Below are 25,012 nucleotides of genomic sequence, written 5' to 3' on the forward strand. Positions count from 1 at the left end.
AAAGATCACCTAGTGCCAGGTTTCGCTTAAGTACTACTACTAGGAACGCCTGACTAAAACGTGAAACATGAAGTCGGGCAGTGTGCCTTTTTCTTCCTCCGAAAGAGAGTTTCTCCTTCAAGGAATAAAATCTAGAAAGGTAATCAAATTGAAAAGAAAACTCTTAGTTTCATTGACATTGTAATTTTTATGAAGTCTCTTAGTTTCATTGACAGTGTAGTTTTTATGAAGTCTTTGTGATGTTTTCTGATAAATGCAGAGGTTAGATGGACGAGAAACATACGACTTCAGAAAGATACAAATTTCGTTTGGAGTGGACAGAGGCCATTGTGAAGTGCAGCTCGGTCGAACAAGGTGCATGAAAAGTGCTTAACTGCTGAATACCCTGCCACTCCAAATGGCTACTTGGCTACGCAGCTACAGAGCTACACAACTAGGAGACTAAGTTGCCTGGCGACCTGGCCAAACGACGGCTGCACGGCTATGTGCCTAATTAACCCATTGACTCCTGGGGGTTCAGCATTGACAAGTAAAATCGTCTGGGGTTAGACAGAGTAAAATACTGCAGTACCGCTCAAAAGTAAGTTACCACCTCGCATCGCATTTCATGTGTGACACGATTTGCATCGCATGCTATGCGATTTGCGTAGTGCGAGAGTAACCGAAGCATAAATTTCTGGCATATATTAGGAACTAATGTGTTTGGCAAAATCGATCAATTTTGTGCATAAATTATCTCTCTGCAGTTGCGTGAGTAAACGAAGACAATTTTTGATTTGTTACATTGTTTGGGAATCATCGAAATTGCAAACTGCTAATTGCACATTGGAATTGGACGCGATTCCTGTAGAGCGCGAGGGTGGTAACTTACTTTTGAGTGGTACTTTAAGTATGGCCGGTTTAGGCCGGCCAGGGGTGAATGGGTTAATGGGACAGTTAGTGATTAACTCATGGACTCCTGGGGGTTCCCCATTGAGGAGTCAAATCGTCTGGTGTTAGGGTAAAATACTAAGTATGACCGGTTTAGGCCTGTTTAGGGGTAAATGGGTTAAGTAACTAAACAAGCGCACTAACACATGAATATACATCGCTCTTTAATCCATGAGACGAAACAAGCGCGCTAGCACATGAATATACCTTGTTCTTAAATCCATGAGCCCTAAAGTTTTAGCTTTCATTTTACCGTTTGGTTAAATATACTTTTTAATTTAGAAGAATATACACTGTGGCACTCGTTTTCTGATTAAGCCTAAGCACTTGTTTCAGTCATTAAGCACTCTTGAGAATTTTAGCTTTCATAACATTTTACGGTTCTGTTAACTACACTTTTTACGAGCTGTGAAACCACATAGCTCCATTGCTGCGTAGGCGTGTAGCCATGTAGCTCCATAGAGCCAAGTAACCAAGTACCCATTATAATTTTCAGAGGTACAGCTTCAAGTGGCGGGGTATTTAGCAGTTACTCCAAAGTGATATATTGTTAATACATTTAAATAATAGAGTCATCATGTACTTATAATGTCACTGCATTGCAATTATAAGAATTTGTACCTTATTCATATTGTAATAATGACAGTGAGGTTAAAAAGCTTTGCTGTTGTGTCTAAAAATCTGCTGCTCTAATAGCATAAAAAAGAATTATGTCTTCTTAATTTTAAGTTGTTTTCAAGAACTTGTCAATTTACTGCACCACAAATTAGTGACATAAACGTTTCAAATGAAAGTGCTTGAAATGGCCAGATATTCCATAGTTAGTCCAATTTGACTTAAATTTGGGTTTAGATACGGATTTGACTTAAATTTGCCTTTTTTTTTCATTTCAGGGTTTTAGGACAAGTTTCATGCCAAGTGGCTGAGCCCAGGCCTAACCGACCCACTGAAGGGCAGCTGTTCATCAATGTTGAACTATCCCCTATGGCATCTCCTGCATTTGAAGTAGGAAGGTTAGTCAAAATCATTTCTGGGCCTTTCATAAATTTGTGTACCATAAAGTTTGACTTTCAGCCAGGGGTTTCACTTTTTTTGCTGCCCATTAGTAGTGCTGTTTGTGGCAGACCATTTAAAAGAGAAACTGACAAAGTTGACTGCTCCAACATATTGCATTCAGAGTATTTATGGTAGTAATTACTTTTACTAAGTCGTATCAGGCTGCAGATTTTATTTCAGAAATAAAATCTGCAGCCTGATACGACTGATACGCCTGATACGCCTTATACGACGTCATGGGATGAAATAAAGTACAAATATTATAGAATCTATAACGTTTGTGCTTTATTTCATCCCATGACGCATACAATTTATGTTTTAAAACTCTAATGGACCTCTTCAGTCCAACCGTTATCCGCGGTTTGGACAGCTCTTTAGCTTTACGCATTAATTTTTATTGACAACTTGGTTGAATTTATTATAAAACCAAGAAAACATCTTATTTACATAATTTTGTCCATTTATGAAAATATTATCCCATTGGACCCCACAAAGATCATTATTAAAGCAAATGGTACAAAACTGTGAGAAATCATGCCTTTTAACAGTTTTAGACTGAGACACTTTTATCTATCATTGATTTAGCTATTCAGAACTGAGAGAAACTATCACTGATGTCACAAATAACATTTTCCACTTATGTCTAGCAATTATTTGGTCAGGGTTATTAACAAAAATGTTGTCAATTAATAATTAATTAATTAATAAGGTAGCTGAGTTTCTGTGGACACGAGTTGGCCTATCAACTGTTTGAGTGAGATAGAAGCTTTGTCAGAAATCGAAACATTCTGTACTCCCACCGCAGAAAACAAATGAAGGCAAAGTTCTGCAGTCTGCTTTGAGGATTTTCACGCTTGGCGACAGTCAGCATTCCTACATTTTAATATTACACTGGTAACTGTATGTCTCAAAGGCATTGATAGCTTTTCCAATTTGTTCACACATGATGGAAATTTCATTGACTTTTGCAGTAAATTGTCTAATTTGAGTCATGGCTTCCTTTTTTGATTGAATCGAAACAAACTCAAATGATTGCTCTCTTCTTGGGGACATTTCCCTTCCTGCTACATGTCCTCCATATTCTACTTGTTCTACTTTCGATGCTGCCAGTTCTTTGAATATTTTCCCTAATTATTTACCTTGCAAGTGGGATGTTTCATTCCTTAGCGCTTCATTTTCCTTGCGTAGCTTATCGCTCCCGGTCAAAATTAAGGTAAAACATCCGGTAATGCAGTGGAAATGTAAGTTAGAGTGATTTTAGATAATTATGTCCAACTGGTTCGTGCAAGTCCAAGGGAATAATGGAAAATTCTGTCGGCCTTTTGGGGAATGCTGCCACTGTCACGTCTGTAGCTCTTGTGATGGGGACCACCCCATGGTTGGCTTTGCATTTCAGCTCTCTAAGGATGTTTGCGCATGCTCCCCCTCCCCTGGCAAGGGGAGGGGGAGGTACTAAGGATGGGAAATTCCCCCTGCTTCCCTTGTACATAGTGTTTCTAGCATTGTTCCTGTTTGTCCTCGCCAGCACAATGGATCGCCTAGCTCATCACTGTTCATTTTCTCCATCCCAGTGTATTATTTTAGTCTCTTAGTTGTAGTTTTCCAGTTTCAGGAAGAGTTGCTCAACTAGCCATCTGGAGTAGAGAAAGCAGCTGTTCTTACTGTTCTCCTTGAGGGTTTCTTTATCAGTTTTGAGGCCTTGCTGGTATCTTTGCAGTCAACCCCCCTTCCTCCCCCCCCCCCCCCCATTCAGGCATTGATCACCCATCAGTCATCGTTGATTTCCTCAAGATGGAAGTCTCATGCAGTAGGGTGGCGAGGCCCGTTCACTGTCTCACCTTTTTTAGATTTGTGCATAAGCCATTTGAGGATGATTCCCAAAACAACCAGCCAGATAAGTGATGTCTAATCCTTGATTTGTTGTCTCCAAAGGGCCACAGTGATAATAACAGCATTCCTACTCCCCCACTTTCAGTTCGTATGCCACAGTTGACTCCTTAGAAAGTATTATGGCCTTGGGCAGGGAGCTCTTATGGCCATGTTTGATGTGGCAAGCACTTATGATGGGCATGATAAATACTATTATGTGGGCATGGCTCTCCCATTGCTCTTTGTTCAATGCCTTACATTTTCATGGCTGTTGCAGACATGGTCCAGTGGATGGCGACTCACAACCATGGGGTCGATTTTCTTCGCCATTACTTCGATGATTTTTACACCTTGGGTCTGCCAGCCTCTCCGTTTGCTGTAACACTAATATTTGCAGGCGGGCATCCAGCTGTGCTCCAAGCAAGGCCCCCCCATTCACCCAGTCCAGACAAGCTGGACGGCCCCGCCACATACCTGTTTATCCTAGGTACATGTATTGAGCTTCACTCTACCACTGTACAAGCCCGGCTTCCAGCTGCAACAAGAGAAAGGATCATTGCCCTGCTGGGTAAGCAAAAGTGTTCCTGCCAGTGGCAGGAGTTGGAGTTCTTGATTGGTGCCTCCACCATGTTTGCAAGATCACTCCTCGTGGTAGGATGTTTATCCACTGCATGATCAACCTACTGTGTACTTTCAGGTGTGATGACCACCCCACAAGGCTGACTTGGTGGCAAGAACCATGCCAAAGCTGGGCTGGCCTCAGTTTCTTCCAGACACCAGAATGGCCCCCCCTTCCTGACTTCCAAGTCCCATCTGATGCCCCAGGTTCTCTGGGTTATGGAGTGGTTCTTTGGCCTTTCAGCAAGCCCTATCAATTGTGCACAAAGAACTGCTTCTTATTGTTGTGGAGGCATACTTGTGGGGACAGGTCTCAGTGGGTGTTGTGGCTGGTTGCGTTCTTATGAGACAACAAGTCAGTGATGGTGGCACTGACTTTTGGTACTTTCAGAGATTTGGGCTTAATGGTGTATTTGCATTCTTTGGCATTGTTGGCAGTGCTCTTTTTCTTTTACTCCTCCATCATTTTTGATAAAGCTAACCTTGTTCTGGATGCTCTTTTTTGCTTCCAATTTAAGTGATTCTGGCACCTGGCTGCACTCGCTGAGTTATCCCTGATGCCAGTGGGTATAAAGAGGGCACAAGGTGAACTTATCTCACTTTAAGAGGCTATCCATTTCTACTGATATACTCAAAGTCATTCAACACACCCTAGATCTTAACTCCAGTGACCAGGTCATGCTCAGGGCAGTGTGTTGACCAGGTTTCTTCGGTTTCCTTCGTGCAGGAGAGTTCACCACTAATGTGCTGTTTGACCACAGCATCCATCTGGCGGTTGGCGATGTACAAGCTGATGCGTTGGTGGATCCCACGTTTCAAGCTACACATCAAGTGCTCAAAGACAGGCTCCTTTCAGATGGGCTACAGCCTCTATGTGGGCTGGGGCAACAGTGTTATCACCTTGGTGGTGGCCATGGGTAACTTTTGGGCATTGCCTTCCCCAGGGCTGCTGTTTTGCTTTGCGTATGGTTGCACCTTAACCTGGCAGTTTTTGTCATCCATGGTACATTCCATCTTATGCTCTGTGGGTTATCCTGGCTCTTATATTACTTAGGTCACAGCTTCCAAATCAGCGCAGCCACGACAGCAGCTGCCCAGAGAGTCTGTGATCAATCACCTTATCAAGACTACAGTCTGGGTCAAAAGACTATGGGACACTTGTCATTAATTTGGGTGAAAGGTGGAGAATTTATTGTACATGCCTCCATCATAATTTATGAGCAATGTGTGTTCTTTATTTCGCTGCCTTTTTCATCTGCCCCCCAACTGGAGTCTGGCCGGTTTGGACATCAAAGGGTTAAACATATTTTTATTATCTTTGTTGCTTCAAAACACCAGACATCGTTTTAAATTATCATTCTACATATTCTTATTCCGGAATAGGGTCAATCGAACACAACCGAAAAGTGGTGTACAGTGTACCTGTGAACCAGCTTGATAGCTAAGTGCACTCTCACTGTAAACAGATGATTTACATTTGCATTTACCATCTTCTTTTTGAGCTGAACATTTCCTTACTCTTTAGATCAACAGAATTTAGTATTGAACTGAACCGGTTCATGGAGAGATTTTATGTGGAATCACGTGCTATCGATGTTGAGTCCTTGTGTATAGTTGCTGGGGAAAAGGTTGGTATAACATTCTAAATATTTTCAAGTAATTTTATGATTCTGTAGTTGTTTTGTTAGGTATTTTTAATAATTATACAATTATTGTGAAATGAAAATTTCTGATGGAATTAAGTGACTTCATGGAAGATACTAGTATTATTTTTTTAAGGTCTGGTCAGTTAAAGTTGATCTGCATGTTTTGGATAATGGAGGAAACATTGCAGACTGTGCAAGCATTGCTGCAATTACAGCCTTATCTCATTTCAGGTAACTTGCAGTTTTTAATTAATTATACTAGATCCAAAAATGTGAAATAATTATATAGATTTAGCCAAGCCTAAAAGGGGAGCTGCGGGGTTATTTATTCTTACAATAAGTTAACCTGGCTTGAGCCTGCGATCCAGTCAAAACCAAGTATGTGATTGTAGTATATCAGAGCCACTTAGGCTAGCCCCAAAGGTCTATTAAACAAATCTCTTTAATCCAGCAAGGAATACCTAGTACAATTCACACTCGTTGTCTCACATTCCCGGATGTACTAACACACTCTCATCTGCTGACCTAATACACTATCATAATGTACTTACAAAGTGGGAACACAGTAGATAAGTCGTTCACCATGATGAGAAAGAACAACAGCCCCAGTTAGGTTCCCTGTGGTATGCCTGGGCAGACTGGCTTCCAGTTGGATCTGGAATGACCCACCTTTACGCACTGTTGGAGGTCGTGCAGGAAGTTTGCACACCAATTCAACAGGATAGGAGGGATATTGAGCAGCTCAAGATTATGCAGCAGGATGTTGTGGTCAATCCTGTCACAGGCTTTAGAAAAGTCAATGAGACATGACCGAACCAAAGTCTTTGGAGTCTGTCGTTGAAAGCTTCAAGAAGGACTCAATAACATGCATTCTTAACTGGTGCACTGGCAACTTGACCCTTCAACTTCTGAAATGAAATGTCCTGCTCCTCGCCCCAGACAGATGGCTCTCCTTTCCGTGCAGGTCTCCTTATAGGGGATCAGCTGTTGTCGCAAAATCAGCGATAAGCCTGGCACTGAACCCCACGAGCCCCAAGAAGCTCCGACCTTCCGAAGGTGTTTGCAGTTGACTTGCTTCAACAACGGCTCTCACTTTTTCCTCAGTTGGTCCGATTCCATGCTTGTAAAGCAAAGACCCATGAAAACCACTCTCCTCATTTTGGAATGTGCACTTGTTAGCGTTCACAGTCAATTGTTTTTCACTAAGTCTCTTCAAAACACAATTTAAATTCTTATCATGCTCCTCCATGTCTTGGCCATGAACAATAAGATCATCTGCTATGTTAGCTACCCCTGCAGACCTGCCATTGACTGCGTGATAATTTGTTGGTGCTTTTCGGATGCAGCATTGACACCAAAGCTTAGGTGTTTGTACCGGAAGATGCCATCATGGGTGGCAAAGCAGTGGTATCCCTTGAGTAAGCATTCAATTCAATTTGGTGAAAACCCCACCTCAAATCCAACTTGAAGAACCCAGCACTTCCGTTAAGGTCTTGAGCACTTCATTTTTGGTTGGTATGGGCAATCTCTCACAGATAAAGGCCTCGTTAGCCCTTTGCATATTGACACCAGGGTTCGTACGCGTCTTGAAAGTTGAAAACCCTTGAAAACCCTTGAATTTTGAGAGTGCATTTTCAAGGCCTTGAAAATCCTTGAAAAGTCCTTGAATTTTTTCTGACCCGCATTTTTAATCTTTCAAAACTTTGGTGAAAATAATCAGCCACTCATGTCATGTCATACAAACGCGACGAGCTGTGCGGTCGGGAATGGTTACCAGTGCCTTTGCATTATTTTCATGCATGTACGTTAGGGAAAACGAGGAAGAATCGTACTGTCAGACCATTTCTATGGGTAAATTTCTATCGACGTAAATAAAAAAGAGGTCCTTGAAATTTCAAAATTTGGCCCTTGAAAGTCCTTGAAAAGTCCTTGAATTTTTGGTCTGAAAAAGTGTGCGAACCCTGTGACACACAGTCATGCCTTTGGTGCAACAATAATAGAGCTGACCCATGTTGTGGGCCCCTGAACCCTGTCAATGATGTCCTGTTCAAGGAGCTCATTAAGTGTGGCAATTACCTTGTCTTTCACTGAAAAAGGCACTCGTCGCACATTCTGAACCACTGGAGTTACGCTAGTCTAGGATCAATATGTAGCTTTAGGTGGTAGTTCTTCAGTTTCCCAATCCCTTGAAATACACTGGGGTATTTTGCTTTGAGTTGACCCACGAAAGAGTCGTCAACAGTGTTACAGTGTTCCCTGTTACACAGGTAGTGGCAGTTTCTGCATGCCCTACACACTCAGAGAATTTCAAGATCTGTGGTGGTTGAATAGCCCAACAAACAATGCCCAATTTTCACCACAATGAAATCTGCTACAATCTTTTTCGTAGTCATGGAAACTTCTATCTGCATACAACCTTTTTTGTGCATGGTACCGTTGTAACTCAACCTTTAACCCCTGATGTTTAAGTTCTTGTACAGCACTCAAGTTAACTAGTAGATTACAGTACTTGCTGAACCTGAATCAATCACTGGCTCAGCAGAAGATGACAAAGCGCATGTTTGTTCCTCTTTAGTGAAAGCAAATCCATCATTTTCACCTGAATTCTCAAACGGACCTTCAACAAAGTTGGTCCGTCTTCCTTTACCTGGATGCCCCTGCCTTCCTCTCGATTGTTGGATGGTGCTTTGTTTTCCAGGCTTCAGGCTTTTCCCTCCTTTGCAACAACTAGTCTATTGACATACTTGTCACATTTGGCACACTTTTGTCCTCAAGCCGGGCAACTCCCGTCCCTAGCGAAGTGCCCCTTGTGGCCACAATTAAAACATGTTTTGCCAAAGTTCCCTTTGGATTCATTTCCTGAGGTTTTCCCAACCACATTAGTGCTCATGGTTCCAGGCTCTTGACTGGGAGTAACCATTTGCTTCGCTTGCTCACATGAGGCTAATTCCCACTTACAAACTTTACCTAATGCAGCCTCCAGAGTAATATTATTAACTTCCAGCAATTTCTTATTCAATTCAACATCAGCCAACTTTTCAATCAGTTGATCTCATCGATTTTCGTTCAAAGATTCACCAAAATTGCAATGATTAGCTGGTCTGTGTAAATGGACCATGAATTGGTGCTACATGTAGTTGATGAAAAACATGGTGCTCATATGAAGTTCAAATGAGCATCCAGCTTTCAAAGACAAACTGAGACAAACTGAGAAGACATCATCGGTCTCTGCGTTAACCGGTCCAGGATCTTGAAGATCTTCGCAAATATCTTGAACTTCGATCCATACCTGCTAAATGAAGCAATTGAGCTTTTTTGTGGGCAGGGTTCACAATTCCCTTGCCATCAATGTAATACTGGTACGATGGTTTCCACTGTCGCCAATGTTCTGCCACCTGAGATGGTGACTCTGTCAAATCTAAAGGAGGTAGCACCCTCTCTACTGAATTCACCATCCTTGTCGCCAGTTTGTAGGATTTCAGAGCCACTTAATAGGCAAGCCACAAAGGTCTAAACAAATCTCTTTAATCCAGCAAGAAACACCTACACAATTCACACTCATTGTCTCACATTCCCGGATGTACTAATGCTCTCATCCACTGACCTAATATACACTGGACGGCTGACCTTGATGAACTCTAAACTTGAGCCTGCGATATGGTCATGTGATTCTGGTCAGCAGATACCTTGTTTTGACAGGTATCAATTGACCATATAACAGGGATGTCCAGTATCAAAGATGTACACTGAAAACTAGCTGGTCGGAGTAAGGCTGCCTCGATGAGCTCTAAGCTTGGGCCCACTATATGGTCATGTGATACTGGTCACATTGACATACATGGAAGGGGTGGACATATGTATGGTCATATGGTGACTAAATTTTAGATGGGTTACCATTTTTTCTTACCCATGGTGCTCCGCTATAAATTAAGTAGCCAAAAGTAAACTTACTGGTCAAAGTGGTGTTAATTTTAATAATTGTTATTGTTGCTTACAGGAGACCTGACGTTTCTGTTGTAGGTGAAGAAGTCACTATTGTAAGTTGATTATCCATCCATAAAAACTGTTATAATTTGTAGTTATCTTGGCCACAATATACTGTATAATTATAGTGAAAATTAACATGTATCTGTTGTTAGTTAAATTGTTTCCTTGGTTAAACATTTTTCAGACCAATATGTTTTTTTGCTTTCCTTTGTTTCAGATTATGATCGTAATGTCTATAAGACAAAGGAAAGTAAAAAACAAACTAGTCTGCAAATTTTTAACTAAGGAAAATTTTTAACTACAACACATGCAGTACATGAAATGAATAACATGTATGTGAAGTAATATGCAATACTGACATAACTGTTCCTTAAATTTGTCGTTCTTAGCACTCTCAAGAAGACCGTGACCCAGTGCCTTTAAGTATTCTTCACATGCCAGTGTGTATAACATTTGGCTTTTTTAATGAAGGGTAAGTCACTTCCTACAAATGGCCTTATTATCAGACAATCAACAACCACGTCATCAAACATCCACAGGATAACCACTGTATGAAAACATTCTGAATGTCACGAAGTAGTGAAACTTTGTAGTGGAAATGTTACGGTGTGGTTTAGCGTATGTTCTTATTGCACGGGTCCACATACCATCTCCATTCGGAAATTTCCAAAAATCCCTACACACTATACTAAAAAATTACTTGCCTTGAGACTTTTATTAGTTTACTATATTATTTGCTGTATTAGGCTCAAAGTTTTGCCTTTTCTAACTCAAAGATATTTTACCATAAGCCAACTGGCAGTGTAGAAACCCAGATAGTAAAGCTATTTCATGTGATTGTGATTTACATCAAATTGGATAAATTGGATTGAAAATTTTAATTTGGTCTTTCGCAGCAGGAACTGTAGTTGTATAATGTCATCAACCTCCTGAGAAAAATCTTAATGGAATCGTTGTGAAGGGGCATCAAGAAAAGAACAAGAAAAGAACAATAAAATACTGGTAACATTTAATATAATTGTTTAATTCATGTGTTCAAAATTACTTTGTAATTTCCCTGTAGTGATCTTTTAGTTGTTGATCCAACTGATAAAGAAGAAATTGTAATGGATGGCAGGATGACTATGGCCATGAACATTCATCGTGAAATTTGTGGGGCTGTTATGGGTGGTGGAGTGTCATTAGAGTCTGATCAGGTATTTACCTTTTTGATTATCAGCAATTCTTTAATTTAAGACATGACAAAATGTGAATTGCATTCAATTGGGGATTCAAATCTTCACACTGCTAGATTCATTCAATTCTTATGTCACGACTTGCTTTGACACTAATGTCAGGACAAGACCATTATGATATTGATTGGTCTCATTAGCAGCAATTGGGTTGCCGATTGGATGTCAATTGCCGTAGCTGGACATAAATTGGTCGCATTTTTTCTTGTCAGCAAAATTGGGACACCAATAAGTAATTGGGAAACAAAGTAAAGATCAGAATTTTGATTTGACAATCATGATCACGTTTTTTTGGAAACATTGTTGGCTTGTGGGAATCAAAACATTATGCATGCCTTGTTTTTGTGTTGTTTCCCCAGAAATGAAACCTATCTATTTTCAATTGACTTCAGGTCGTGAAAGTTCTATTTCGACAGTGATGTAAATATATTGTCAATCAAAGTAGAGGTTAATGTAATTTAAAATTGAAACATCTTCCAGATGCAAAAGAACTCTTTAACACACAAACCTAAAACCTCGAACAAGATAAACATGTGGAACACAAAAGCGAACTAATGAATCCTAAAGTAAAAGAGGAAACTTAATTACCTCAATGATGTTCAGATAAACTGAGTGAAACTTAAAATTGTTGCAAAGTCTTCATTATCTCTATTTTTTAATTGGTAATGTAGACTGACAAGACAAAATAAATTCAGTTACTGTGTAATTCAATAAAACCAATCTGAACCACTCACTGTAAGGCTAAGGATGGAAAACAGGTAACACAAAGAAAGCAGAATTTAAAATGTTTTGCATTAGTTTCTGATGTTAAAGAAGGTATTTTTGTAGACCTTTATATAACTTGGGAGTTAAAACACCAAAAATCCCACGCTCACGGTATAGTTACCTAATTCAGGCATCTGAAATGATACCCTAATCTAGATTAAAAGTCTCTGATCAATTGCTATACCCTATCCCAGACTAAATTGCTCGACATCCATGCTCTTTCATCCATCCAAATGTTCAGCCATGACTCATGCACACACTGTGTGCCTATTTTTTTCAAAGGGAAACAAAGTCTAGGGAATAGCATTATAGTGGGGGATTACATGGGTTTGTTTTCTGTCAATTATTATACTAGTAGTGGTAAATTGTAATGTAGCAAAAAAACAGTATGAAGTAGAATTACGTAATTTGCAAATTGCAAATACCGGTAGTTCAAATTGCTAATCACCGATAATATTGATTTTTTTTCATATTGCACGGACTATTTTCATTTACAATTTACTTAGTAAAGTGAATTATTGTGTGATGTTTGCTGAGTTTATTACAAACATATATAATTTCAAATATTATTATTCTGTTGTATGTAACCTTTGAATCTAGGCTCAATAGATTAATTCAAATAACACAATGTGTTTATATTAAAATTATTTTTTTGGTTTCTCACATTTGCATCACTGTAGATCATTAGATGTTCAAAAATTGCATCAGTCAAGGTTGCTGAAATTATTTCTCTTATACAAGAATCATTGGCCGAAGACTCCAAACAAAGGTGCAGGAAAAGTACTTTGAGTGACTTTTGATTGCATTATTAATTATTTTGTCAGTGGTTTAAATGTGCCACAATTTAGGTAAATTTCCACATAACTGTTGTGTTATGGATTGACTTCTGAAACATTATTGTTTTTATTGAGCGCAAGATGACAAAAATACAATAATAATTAGGGAAACCTATGGTGGCTTACATGTAAATTGTTTATTGTTTTGACATTTATTGAGTGAGGTGTGGGATTAAGGAAAAATTAATTAATTTGAAGCTTTTAAAGGAACTTGGCATGATGTATTTAATGTGCTCTATTGTTTTGTAATGAGGTGCAAGGTGGTTTTCTGCAAGTATCCAGGCTCTCCTTAGTGCATGTTTCAAAAATAGTATGGAATTGGTGCCTCCATGATTCAGTGATGCAACAGAAGTTGACAGTACTTTTGCAAAATGAGCAAATATTTGTGGAACACTGTGAGGCATTTTAAATATTACATTCAAAATAAAACCTTCAGTCTTCTCTTGAGTACTGGCTTTCCTACCACTATCTGACCATCATGACTGATTTTTAACTTTTTTGCACTTTATTATTTTAGATCTATAGGAAAGACAGGATTTACAGAATCTGGTAAGAGACCTCCTGTTATCACAATTGCATCAACTGATGAGTCTGATGTGGACTTGACAGAAGCAGTAGAAAAGGCAACAGGTATAAACAGCCCTTAAAAAAGCTTTTGGTCTTGAATTTTAATTGCAATCTTAGAATGTCCTACTTTTTAAATTAGCCATAGCTTATAATTTATACTTAATTTTGTCACGATGTGTATTTATCTGTAACTCTTATATTCTTATAGTAACTGTAAATTTAGAAGTATTAGCCTAAATCAGTTTGAGTTGTTCATTGTAACATACTTTTAGTCATGAGAAAGCTCGTTTTAGCAAGTATCAGTTAAGTTTACATATTATTAATTATTATAATTATATAGCAGTTAACATGTGTGTATGCTATATACAATTAAGTACCACCACAAGGTGCTGCTGCTGTGTAACCTGTGGGCTATAAAGTGAATAAAAGCTAAACTGACAATTATTACAAACTAAGAAGAAACTTAGTAAAACTAAGTTAGAAAATGCCTTTCTCAAGTAAAAGGCCCGATTGTCAACTGAGACTTTAAACGTGCGAGCAATATATTAATTTTAGAGTTCCTGAGAGGCACACCTTTTGCATCTTTCTGAACACATAACTTTCAGTTCATTAGTTCACTTCACTTATTATTATTATGATTATAATTATTATTGTTATTGCTGTTATCATAATTGTTATTTATTATCTCGCAGTATAAAACTTTGGAATGCTGTCCACATTATGAGTAGTATAGGGCGCATAACGTAAGCTACACCACTTGAGAAGCTACAATTAGAAGTAAAAAATTAGGTACGGAACCTAGTACAATTCTAATATACATAATGATATGAATCTCTCTACTTAGAGAGCCAATTCAGAATATTATTAAATTCTATGCTCTGTAAAACCTGTGCAAAAATATGATGATATCATTATCTCTACTAAAAGCCTATTTTAGAAAATTATTCAGATTGTACTCTCATTATCTCTAATAAACCTACACGAGGCCATCATAATTTGGTTATCTCTACTAAAAGCCTATTTAGAATCATATCAAACTCTTATCCACTATAAAAACTGCGTAGAAAATAATTAAAATACAGGTTTTGCGACAACCCTTGTGTTTCTGGATTTCAGAAGAAAAAAGAAAACCTAAAGTCTAGTGTCCTTATCGCCCTAACTAAGTATTTATCTTAAATGTTCAGGCAATGTTGAAAGTGTTTGAGATGACCGACTTCTGCATCCGCTCATGCAAGTACACCCCGTGCTCTCGCTCCTATTAGCTTCCTCACCGACTTCTCTAGGTGTTTAGAATAACCACCTAATACATCAATTATTATGTTGTACTGTTCAACCCTGTAACCATTGTATCTCTGCTTCAGCACCCACATCATGGGACCATACTTGAGCGTCTTTTCCTCATCTTTCTTGGCTCTACTCTCAATCCATGGGCAGCTCATTTCAATTGTGTAAACTTCTTTCCTCTCGTGGCTGACAAGACGCGCGTCTATCCGATTTGCTCTAGTTACTTCGTTGTGCTCTGCATAAATGGGAATATCCCAAAACTCTTCACTCGTGGTGTTCTGGTAGGCTGGTTTTGGCATCGCCGGTGAGTACCATGGTGGAACCTCTTCTATCAACTCATGCTCTCGGAGGAGCTCAAAAAACAGAATCTTCAAGGCTGCATTATGCCTGTATAGGTACTTGGTTTGTGCCAGGGAGGAACATCCAGCCAGTACATGTGCAACGCTCTCAGCTACCTTCCCACATAACCTGCATAGGACTTCACCGTTGGTGGAGGTTTGCGTCTTTTCCTTTGTGTAGAGCTTCGTAGGTAACAACGGCTCATATAGCTCATACCTGCCCTCGATGGTATATGTAGGGCATGTAGCCCAACCTTTTAGCCATGCAAAGCAGCTGGTTATGCTTAGGCTATCATCGTCCCATCTGATACGGAATAACTTTCCTTGTCACCTTTTTTCTTTAGCGATCTCCAAGAACTGCATCTCTTGAGATTTCTTCAGCAGATTCCCAGCTCTAGCTGCAGTCACCACCTTTCCTTCCGTTGTAACACACACGGGATTTAGGATATCAAGCTGAAGTGTGATGTTAAGTTCTTCAGCGAACTTGGCTGCTTCCTTTACAAGCGACTGGTCACCTGATGCCATGGCGTGTTCTTCAAATTCTCTAACTGCTCCCACAGTCTGGTCCGAATTCTGATACAATTTCAGTAGCGATTTGATTTTAGTGATCTTATACTCGTGTTCGACTGATTGCAGGCCTCTACCCCCTTTCTCCCTCGGTAGGTATAACAAAGAAGTTAGGCTAGCTGGGTGCTTGCCACCGTTCTCAACTATGATCTTCCGAGCTGCTCTGTCCACACCTCTTAACTCTGATAGAGACCAATGTTGTGTCCACATTAAGTACCGCAGCACCGGGAGTGCATACTGATTAGTTGCCTGTACACGGTTACAATCAGATAGGGGGCTGGACCATATAATAGATATCCTGCGTAGATACTCTTTAGCTGCACACGCTAAAGCCAGCCGTTCATCCTGCCGAACGTTCTCCAGAACCCCCAGGAACTTGTAGTGTTTTCCCTGCCCAAGATCCGTGATGGTAGTTGTCTCGTCCATCGTCATACCAGACTCGTCTAACACTTGGGCTCCTCTCTTCACGTGTACCACTGAGCACTTTTTCTGATTCCAGTGAAGGCCAATATCTTGCATCGCTCCTCTAGTTTCCTTCAGCACTCGGTTCAGCTTGCTCTCGGAGGCAGCAAATACCTTGAGGTCGTCGATATACAGGTGATTGGTGACTTTGACTCGTAGAGGGTTGGATTTCCGGTTTCCCTCCGTTGCCCGCAGGCGCCAAGCTACTGGGTTCAGGCACTGTGTAAACAATCTAGGACACAAAGCGTCCCCCTGGGGTAGCCCTTCATGAACCTTATTTTTCTGGAAGTCTCTCGCCCTTGCCTTGTTGTAGCTACTACTTTAGTATTCCAGCTCGCACACAACTTACGTATGACCTTACCCAGCCCGATGGGAAGCCTGTGCACGTCAGTCATTGCGCATAGCCAATCATGGTCGACGGAGTAGTAAGCATTGAGAACGTCAATCCATGCCATGCTTAAGTTCCGTTTGCCTCTCTGGCAATCCAGCATTACTGCTCTATCGATTAGCAAGTTATCCATCGTACCGAAACACCCTGATTTCGCTCCTCTCTGCTGGCCTTCCATCAGGCCATAATGTTCAAGGTGTTGGTCCACAGGTGCCAGGAGGCAAGATGTAAACCACTTATACATGTTATTTAGACAAGTAATAGGCCTTTGATTTTCACTCAGGAACTCGCCTTCTTTCGGAATGAGGGAGGTTTTGCCTTCAGAAAACCACTCGGGGTAATCTTCGTCGCTTTTAGAAACTTCTTTGAAGCTCTCGACCACACCCTTGTGCAGGGTGCCAGCATGTTTCCACCAAAAGTTAGTAATTTTATCAGGCCCTGGCGCGCTCCAGTTGCGCTTCTTGTACAGGACTTTGACCGCTTCCGCTACTTCGAGAGCCCATTCGCTGGCCGTTGGTGGTGGTACTTGCTCTTAGATCCTGCAACCAGGCCACGTTCTTATTCCCAGTCCCTCTCTCCTCCCACAACTCTTTATTATTATTATTATTATTGTTATTGTTATTATTATATCATTATTATTGTTATTGTTATTATTATTATTGGTATCATTATTATCCAAAAAAGCTTTAAGGTTATAGATTCTTATGAACATCATGAGGTAGCCTTCAAGCAAAAAACAAGATACTAGCACAGGCATGATAATAATAAAATCATAATAATAAGAATTAATAATACCAGTAATGATAATAATAATAATAAATAATGATACCTATAATTAATAATGATGATGAGCTTTATTTAAGTGTTAAGTCTTCTATCTCTGTGGCACTAATTGGGCACTCTAAACAGAGAAATCAATTTAATTTAATTCAAATCAGACCAAACATTGGTTTTGAGGAGAGGAGGAAACTGGAGTACTGAGAGGAAAACATCTTGGAGCAGAGTAGAGAACCAACAAGCGACATATGACGCTGAGTCTGGGAATCAAACCCAGCTGTCCGCATTGGTGGGAGGCAAGTGATCTTACCACTGCACCAGGCCTCTCTAGCCCCCCTCCCCTCCCCTCCCTCAGGGTAATAAAAAATCATCAAGAGAAAGTTTCAGTTCATTAGTTCACTCACCTTATTGTTCTTTTTGCAGAAAGGAGTAATCAATTATCATCAGTGCCAACTCATGAGTATCCTTTATTAGCTTACAATTGCCACACTGCTGGCAGGTTTGTGCATTTTCTATCCTGTTTCATAAGTAAATTTTTGTCCATACTTCGCTTTCAGCTGGGTCCTTTTCCAAATGATGTGTTACTATTCATTGTAATACAATAAGATGGATGACAGTGAGAGATTTTATTTAAATCCCAATTTTGCTACGAGAATTCAAAAAGACGGTTTTGGCTTATTTTAAGTCATGAAAAGATGAGGATTTTTTTGGAGTTAGTTTTGGTGTTTGGGACACTAGTCTTACAGACAAATACAAGAATTTTGTATCAAACGAGTTGAGGTACCGGTAAATTGGCTGCTGTGTTGAGATTTGAGTTGAATTAAATTATGTTTATTCTCCACTTCCTAGTGCATCGGCTTTTGTGGGGCTCATTCGCCCTCTTAAAAGAGAGCATTCTAGCACCCCTTTCTTAAGCTCAATAGACAAGGTGTTTGAGTCACTGCTTTGTAAGCAAGTTACGGAAACCTTGAACCCCCATTTACCGGTATATCAAAAGCTGTCGGCCTACAGAAAACAGCACAGTTGCGAGACAGCTGTGGTCAGGCTAATTGAGGAGTACTGGAAAAAAGCTGCTGACTGGCGGGACGGCGTGACTGTACTATCAAGTGATATGAGCAAAGCATTCCACTCGTTACACCTTGGCTTATGTAAAAAGGGGAGGGATGCTCGTCAGAAGTTTAAATTAAACCCCTAAAGGAGACCAATCTGGGCTTGGCCCAGGCTTTTTTTGACCCTTAAAAGAGACCATATTAAAACATAGAGAATTAAAAAATACAGTGATTCTTAATGATGGCAAAGACATTATCATCTAATACTTTCGCCTACGTGAAGAAATATAAAAGTGTAAATATACACTTTTATATTTCTTCCCGCTCAACCCTAAAGGAGACCTTTACGGCCATATATGATTGCATTTTGCCCAGACCACCCAAAGTGAGACCAAAATCCGAAATTTACACTCCTAATCGTAGCCTGCGAACGCAGACGTATTTCCGGGGGTCGTTTCTCTCCCGGAAATACGTCTGCGTCCGCAGGCTACCCTAAGTGAGACGACAAGCACCCCTCCCCTTCTTATATGGTATCCCCCCCCCCCCCCCCGGGCACAGGGTTCGCCTTTTGGCCCTCTTTTGTGGAACTTATTTCAAAGCGATCTTCCGTTACACAAAGAATCAGAGAACCTCTTTATGTACGAGTATGATATCCAAATTTATACGATCGGAGACGTCATCATTAGGGCTGTTCAAGGTCTAAAGAACGAATCAGAGAAGATCACACAGTGGTACAAAGAAATTCTTTTAAAGGCCAACCCCACAAAATTTCAGATCCTTGCCATTGATCCAATGTCTTCAAGACATGTGGGCGCAGACGAAATATTGCTCAAGATTGATTCACAAGTGGTAAAGCCTTCAAAAAAACTTACAATTCTGGGAGTAACCATTGACGAGAAACTAACATTTAGCGAACACATCAAAGAGATTATTAAGAAAGCTAGTCAAAAAGTTGGAGTGATACTGAGGTTGCGAAACCTTGGCCTCGGCCTCGGTTGCTCGAAAGGTGGATAGCGCTATCCACCCTTGGAACAACTGGGGCCTGGTATTCTACCCTACTTGACGTATTGCGATACTGTTTGGCACTTTTGTAGATGATCTGACAAGCGCAAATTAGAAATAGTTGGAGAGAGTAAGACCAACACTCGAAACTTAAGCAAAGCATCAAAGAAAGCCAACTTAGCACTTCTATTGGATGAATGCAAGAACTGTGACTTATGTAAGAGACTGGTTGATGTACTTTAGATACATTTTACAAGTTTCATTAAAGTAGGTTATAGTTATACCTCCTGTCTTTATTCTTATCTGTAATAGTTATCTTATGTACGACCTAACTAGTGTCGCCAATTACTTTTAAAAGCCCGGGGGGGGGGGGGGTACTTTAGGAATTTCTGGGTTGAGATGTGCCGCTGGGACCCTGGAACCCTTAGTCTATACCAGAGCTAGTTTCAGCTAGATTTTGCTAACCTATACTAGAGTAAACTCCCCAAATCACTCCTGTCCTAGAGTAGATGTTTTCCAGAAACTGAGGTCACTAGCACAGTCTAAAACAAAGCGAAAACAAAACCTTATACCACAATCACTTCTTTCTTAAAAAAGGATTTATTTATACTTGTCCAGCAATGCCAAGCACGTACGTACGCATTATCAAAACAGTAAATTGTTTAATTTTAACCAGTATTAACAGATTTCTGTCTGAATCCCGATTTTTGACAGTTAATAATATCCAGTAGCGTTTTATGATAGTTATCTATCAATTCTGTTGAGGCTGAGTCGTGAAAATTTAAACTTGCCGACTTCATTTTTTTATATTTTTGAGTAGCAATTCCTGGTTTCCTTAGTCTAGATAAAATCTTCAACCAACTGGTCAGTTTTGTGAAAAATGATACCTTATTCTAGACCCAAACGCTCTGATTTATATACCCTATGCTAGAGTAAACACCATACCCTTCACAGCGGCACATTCCTATATAGCCCATATATGGCAGTACCTTCCCCCCCCCCCCCCCCATCCTCCGGGGGTTAAAAGCTAAATACCTCAGCACTTGAATAAAGTCCTACCACTATCACGCTTCCCTGTCAGATGTTGGTGTGTCCACTGATACAAAATTGATATTTGGTGAATGTTTTGGTTCGATTTCCTTGAATTTTTTTTTCCTCAAGCCCATGGATAGCTGAGTTAAAGGTAAGTCATTATTGTAGTCCTCTTTTGGAGGAAATGAAAACCCTTCCAGTGGAATAAAAATCTTTTCCATGGCTTGCTGCAGTTTTGAGAACCCATTGCCACATGGTGCCAATTGCGGGATTCATAATAGATATAAGAATTTTAATTTCTAGGCACTCATTTAAACTCTGCTTTTCGTATATTCTGTTCACCCTAATGCCGGTAATGGTAATGAATTTGAATAGCACATTTTCTATTTAGATATTCAAACGCGTTTTACAAGCAATCGATCTATGTATACATGTATATGCTGATGCCCGATCTCACCCATAGAAAAATGATCTCACCCACCGGCACTATCAGTCCATTAGCGACTGATCTCACCCAGCCCATGAATGAATGAAATGAGGCCTGACGACAACACTGGGAACTGATCCGGCCAGGGTTCGAACCTTCGACCTTCCACATGACCGCCCGATGCTCATTCAACTGAGCCACCGGTGCACGGTGTCGTGTTGTAAGTAGCCGTGTCGTGTTTTATGGCTTAGTCTAACCCCTGTTATTTCTCTCAGGGTCCCGGCACAGCGCAGATAGGGGAAGGTGGCAATAACGCATGGTTTGTCATAGACGATGACGATGATGAACTTTTGGAGAACAATGATGAGCTTGAAATAACCGATGTACGAGAAAGAAAGGCTACTCCTATCTCACAGACCTCACAACAGGAGAACGGAAAGAAAGGTAGGAGCCCCTTCTGGGTTTCATCTTAAAAAGGAAATGAACCAGAGAAGGTAGAATGCTATTGACTTGTATTAAATGAGAAACGAATTTCAAGAGATTTATTTTTCGATGTTGACTCGGGAATATTCGGAAAGAATGCCAGTGCTCCTTTGCAGGAATCGAAGCTACGACGTCGGATGCTCTACCATTGAGCTATAGGAGACTCGTTGGAGCCATCAATACCATTCAAATAAATTGTTCTAGACTGGCAATTATAAAATAATTAGTCACAAGTACGATTACAGACTGAATTGGACGCCAGTTACCAATTAATCATAACCATTTATAAAAGCGATGGAGGACTTTTTACCGTGTTTACATAGCCTCATCTAAACACTCGGGGAGTTGGGAGAATTCTTGACAGTTATGCAAACCTTGGACTGCATGTGTATCGAGTTCGCATAACTGTCTTAAATTTTCCCAACTCCCTATGTAAAAGTCCTCTTTTGCTTGACTCTAATTCTGTATACCCGGTCGTTTTGCTCGAAGCCTGTTCGCCCAATACGTTATAACAGAACTACGAGCAAGCAAAATTTAAAGTTTAATTATCTATAAACATATACAGATTCGCGTAATCTTTCATGAATTTTAACCATTTCGATCAGAATACGTGACACATAATTTAAAAAACTGTGCCTTACTTACACTTCGACCGGTTTATTGCATATGTATATGCGGACACAGGCATGTACAAATTGCCGTTTCTGTTCGGGCGAAACAACCGCGATTCATTTCAGTCCACAGCGCACGGACCTCTTTCAAAGGGGCTGAAAAAAGTCACCCTCTGTTTGTTTTGCAGTTGTGCACTGCACGGTGGAAAGTGATAATAGTGAGGAAGAAGAAGTCGTCATATTGACTGTTGATAAAGACGGTGGTGGATATCAAGATAGGTATGACAGAAACAGACAAATAAATCGGGGCTGCGGAAAACGAAGATCGAAGACCAAAGACCCGAAAAACGGAAACCCTCCAGAAAAAAAACATACCAAACAGCAAATAACAAAACAAATCATTCATGTTATTTAAAGCGATCGATAAGCTATCTCTCGTGAATTACGCCAGGGTCTTCGTTTTCCATACACCCAAGAGGCCGGTATGTGAAAAACGAAGACCAAAAAATCACAATAACAGGATGGTGATGTGTTTTGTTATTTGCTGTTTGGTATGTTATTTTTTTCTGGTTGGTTTTCGTTTTCAGAGTCTGCTGTCTTCGTTTTTGCGCGGTTCAAAACTATGCGGAGAAAGCAGAATTTAGCAAGTGCTCTTGGTATCCAAAAAGAAAATTGGGGGTAACCACGCATTTTTTAGAGATAATAAAGTTTCAATTTGGAAAAGAAGGCCATACATTACTTTGTATTTTAAAGGAAGGGTTACGTTTTAACAAACGTTGGCCGTGTAGCACTTATATTTCAACAGACTTAACTAGTTAGAGTGTAATGTGAAGTGCTAGTTTTGTACCACATATGAACCATGTGAGCGTTAGCCCTACTAATGGAAATAGGCCCACACAAGGACAGAGAAAAACTCTGACCACACTAAAACCTAGCAAAGGGTGTTCGGAGATTGAGAAGCGAATCAAAGTGCGCCTTCAACTCTATCCACTGTTATAGTATATTCTAAAGACGAATGTATAAGCATTTTTTTCAACTCAGGTGAATCTCTTTTACGCTTTTAGTTCAAAGACGACAGTTTCCCAAGACGCGATGGACCTCAGTGTTGCGATTAAAGCTACAAGCGAATCAAATGATGGCATTACAAGAAGTAAAGAAATGAAATAGAAGAAGAAAAGGAAAAAGCGATCCTAAAACGAAAATTTGATCAACTACATCATAGCTTTTAATAACCAATGTTCAACACTTTGTAAATAAAGTTGATTTCAGTCCTAAAAAAATTCATTTCAGTCGTAATGAACTCTGAACAACTGCCTTTTCGTACGAGACACACAAAGTGGTCCTGCTTTTCACCCCCAGCAACCATTCGAATGGTTTGAGCTGAAAACGTGAGACACCTCTAGCAGCCGCTGTATGTACCCTCTGTGACTTCGCAGCATGACACCACAGCCAAATGTCATTAGCTGGAGTCGATTGTGATAAGGGAGGAAAACGGAAATTCGTGGGGGAAAATCCCCTTGTCATGTGGAGTTCGATATAAACTCGGCCCCTAGACGATTGCAATGGTGGAGCGCTCGGATGATGCCCCGTACTCCAGCATGACTTCCCAAGGCTTAATTTCCCCATATACAAAGTAATTTCGCAAAGCGGTTTGCGACAGACAAGTTAGAACGAGAATTTTCGTGCCTTTACGAAAAAGAGCAACGTGCTTTGCCGTTACCAACCTCGTTCCCAGGGCTTGTCCTTCCCTCGGCGGTGAAAATCCGTGGGAACGAGGTTATTTCAACATCTTTTCGATTTTGATTGCTGGGGTGGGGAAAGAAATCGGTAACAGCACTATTTGAAAATCATTCAACATCAATTCTACATAGTTTAAATATGTTTCAAAACGGGTGAAAGGGGAAGGGGGGGGGGGGGGGGTCAGGTTTCAACATCGCTGTGGACAAAATCGAACGGCCGCACAAACCATACATCTTTTCTCTGAACTGAACCGGCCAGACTTAGTACTTTACTCTGTCTAACGCCAGATGATTTTACTCGTCAATGGGGAACCCCCGGAAGCCAATGTGTCAAGGGTAAGTAAAATGGATCGGTTGGTACAAAACGCGCGTTTATTGAAATTGGTTTTATTTGCGTTTTGTTTGTTATCGTTTTTGCGTTTTGAACACACGACATGCCAACAATTTTGAAAAAAAATAATGTAAGGAGTGCAAAGCAAGCATTGAAAAAGAAAGAAGAAACACGAGAAATAAGGGAAATCTTATAGCGATAAAACGAAAGGTAAAAGAACTCCACCAAAGGATTATTAATTAATATTATCCTGGTCAATAAGATTCATCAAAATGCATGACGCAATGTCGTCGGTGCATTATTCACATAACAAGCAATTAATGTAAAATAGGAATTCATCTTTAACCCAAACTGAAAGCAAATTTTATTTTAAAATCAGAATGGAAACACTATTATCTACATAGCCTTGCAAATTTTGCCACAAACGTCAATAAGGCAAACTGTTACATGTAAAATGAGTCGTTGCGTAAACGGAATGCTTGCTAATAAGGGTTCAATAGTCCCGTTCTCAACTTAAAATGGGTCACTCCAATTGTTATCTGCACCCCCTCCCCCACTATGAAGGGCTTTTTTCAAGGTGTGGATGGAACCTGTCAGAATCTGGAATTTGCCTTTTACTTCCTTGGAATCAGTATATATCATCAATGTATGATTTAGTATGCCTTTTATAGGCTGTTCAGTCCAGTTTTTATTCATCTGCTCCTGTATGGGAAGAGGGTCTAATCGATCATTTTCGAATTCTCACGGTTGGACTGGATCTAGCATGAAATGGAGGCTAATGCGGGCAAATCTTTTCACACACAAGTAGACCTTATTCACGATAGCCGCCATGTTGGGTTTGCCTTTATCATGCAAATTAGCTACACACTTCTGAGGGGGCAAACAACATCTTCGCCACACAGATGATTTGTTTTACGTTCATTGAATGTTTATCACCTAAGCAGTAAACTAGAATGCTTACACAAGTTACTTCGATGTTTTTTTTAGTGAAAAATGAGCAGATAACGGAGTAGAAA

General features: G+C 40.2%; 1 protein-coding gene across 1 annotated transcript; it reads left to right on the forward strand.

Moving 5' to 3' along the window:
• The first annotated feature begins 54 nt into the window (after window positions 1–54).
• LOC138015634 (exosome complex component RRP45-like) lies at window positions 55–23,206 on the forward strand. The gene is made up of 15 exons (XM_068862719.1): window positions 55–139; window positions 260–354; window positions 1,824–1,943; window positions 5,999–6,101; window positions 6,253–6,350; window positions 10,117–10,156; window positions 10,496–10,578; window positions 11,170–11,302; window positions 12,784–12,872; window positions 13,457–13,569; window positions 17,746–17,782; window positions 20,535–20,556; window positions 21,108–21,276; window positions 22,115–22,205; window positions 22,991–23,206. The coding sequence occupies exons 1-15, from the start codon at window positions 68–70 to the stop codon at window positions 23,091–23,093; spliced, it is 1,368 nt and encodes a 455-aa protein (XP_068718820.1). The 5' UTR covers window positions 55–67; the 3' UTR covers window positions 23,094–23,206.
• The last annotated feature ends 1,806 nt before the right edge of the window (window positions 23,207–25,012 follow it).

The sequence above is a fragment of the Montipora capricornis genome, chromosome 9 (assembly GCF_036669925.1).
Source record: "Montipora capricornis isolate CH-2021 chromosome 9, ASM3666992v2, whole genome shotgun sequence".
Classification (NCBI taxonomy): Eukaryota; Metazoa; Cnidaria; class Anthozoa; order Scleractinia; family Acroporidae; genus Montipora; species Montipora capricornis.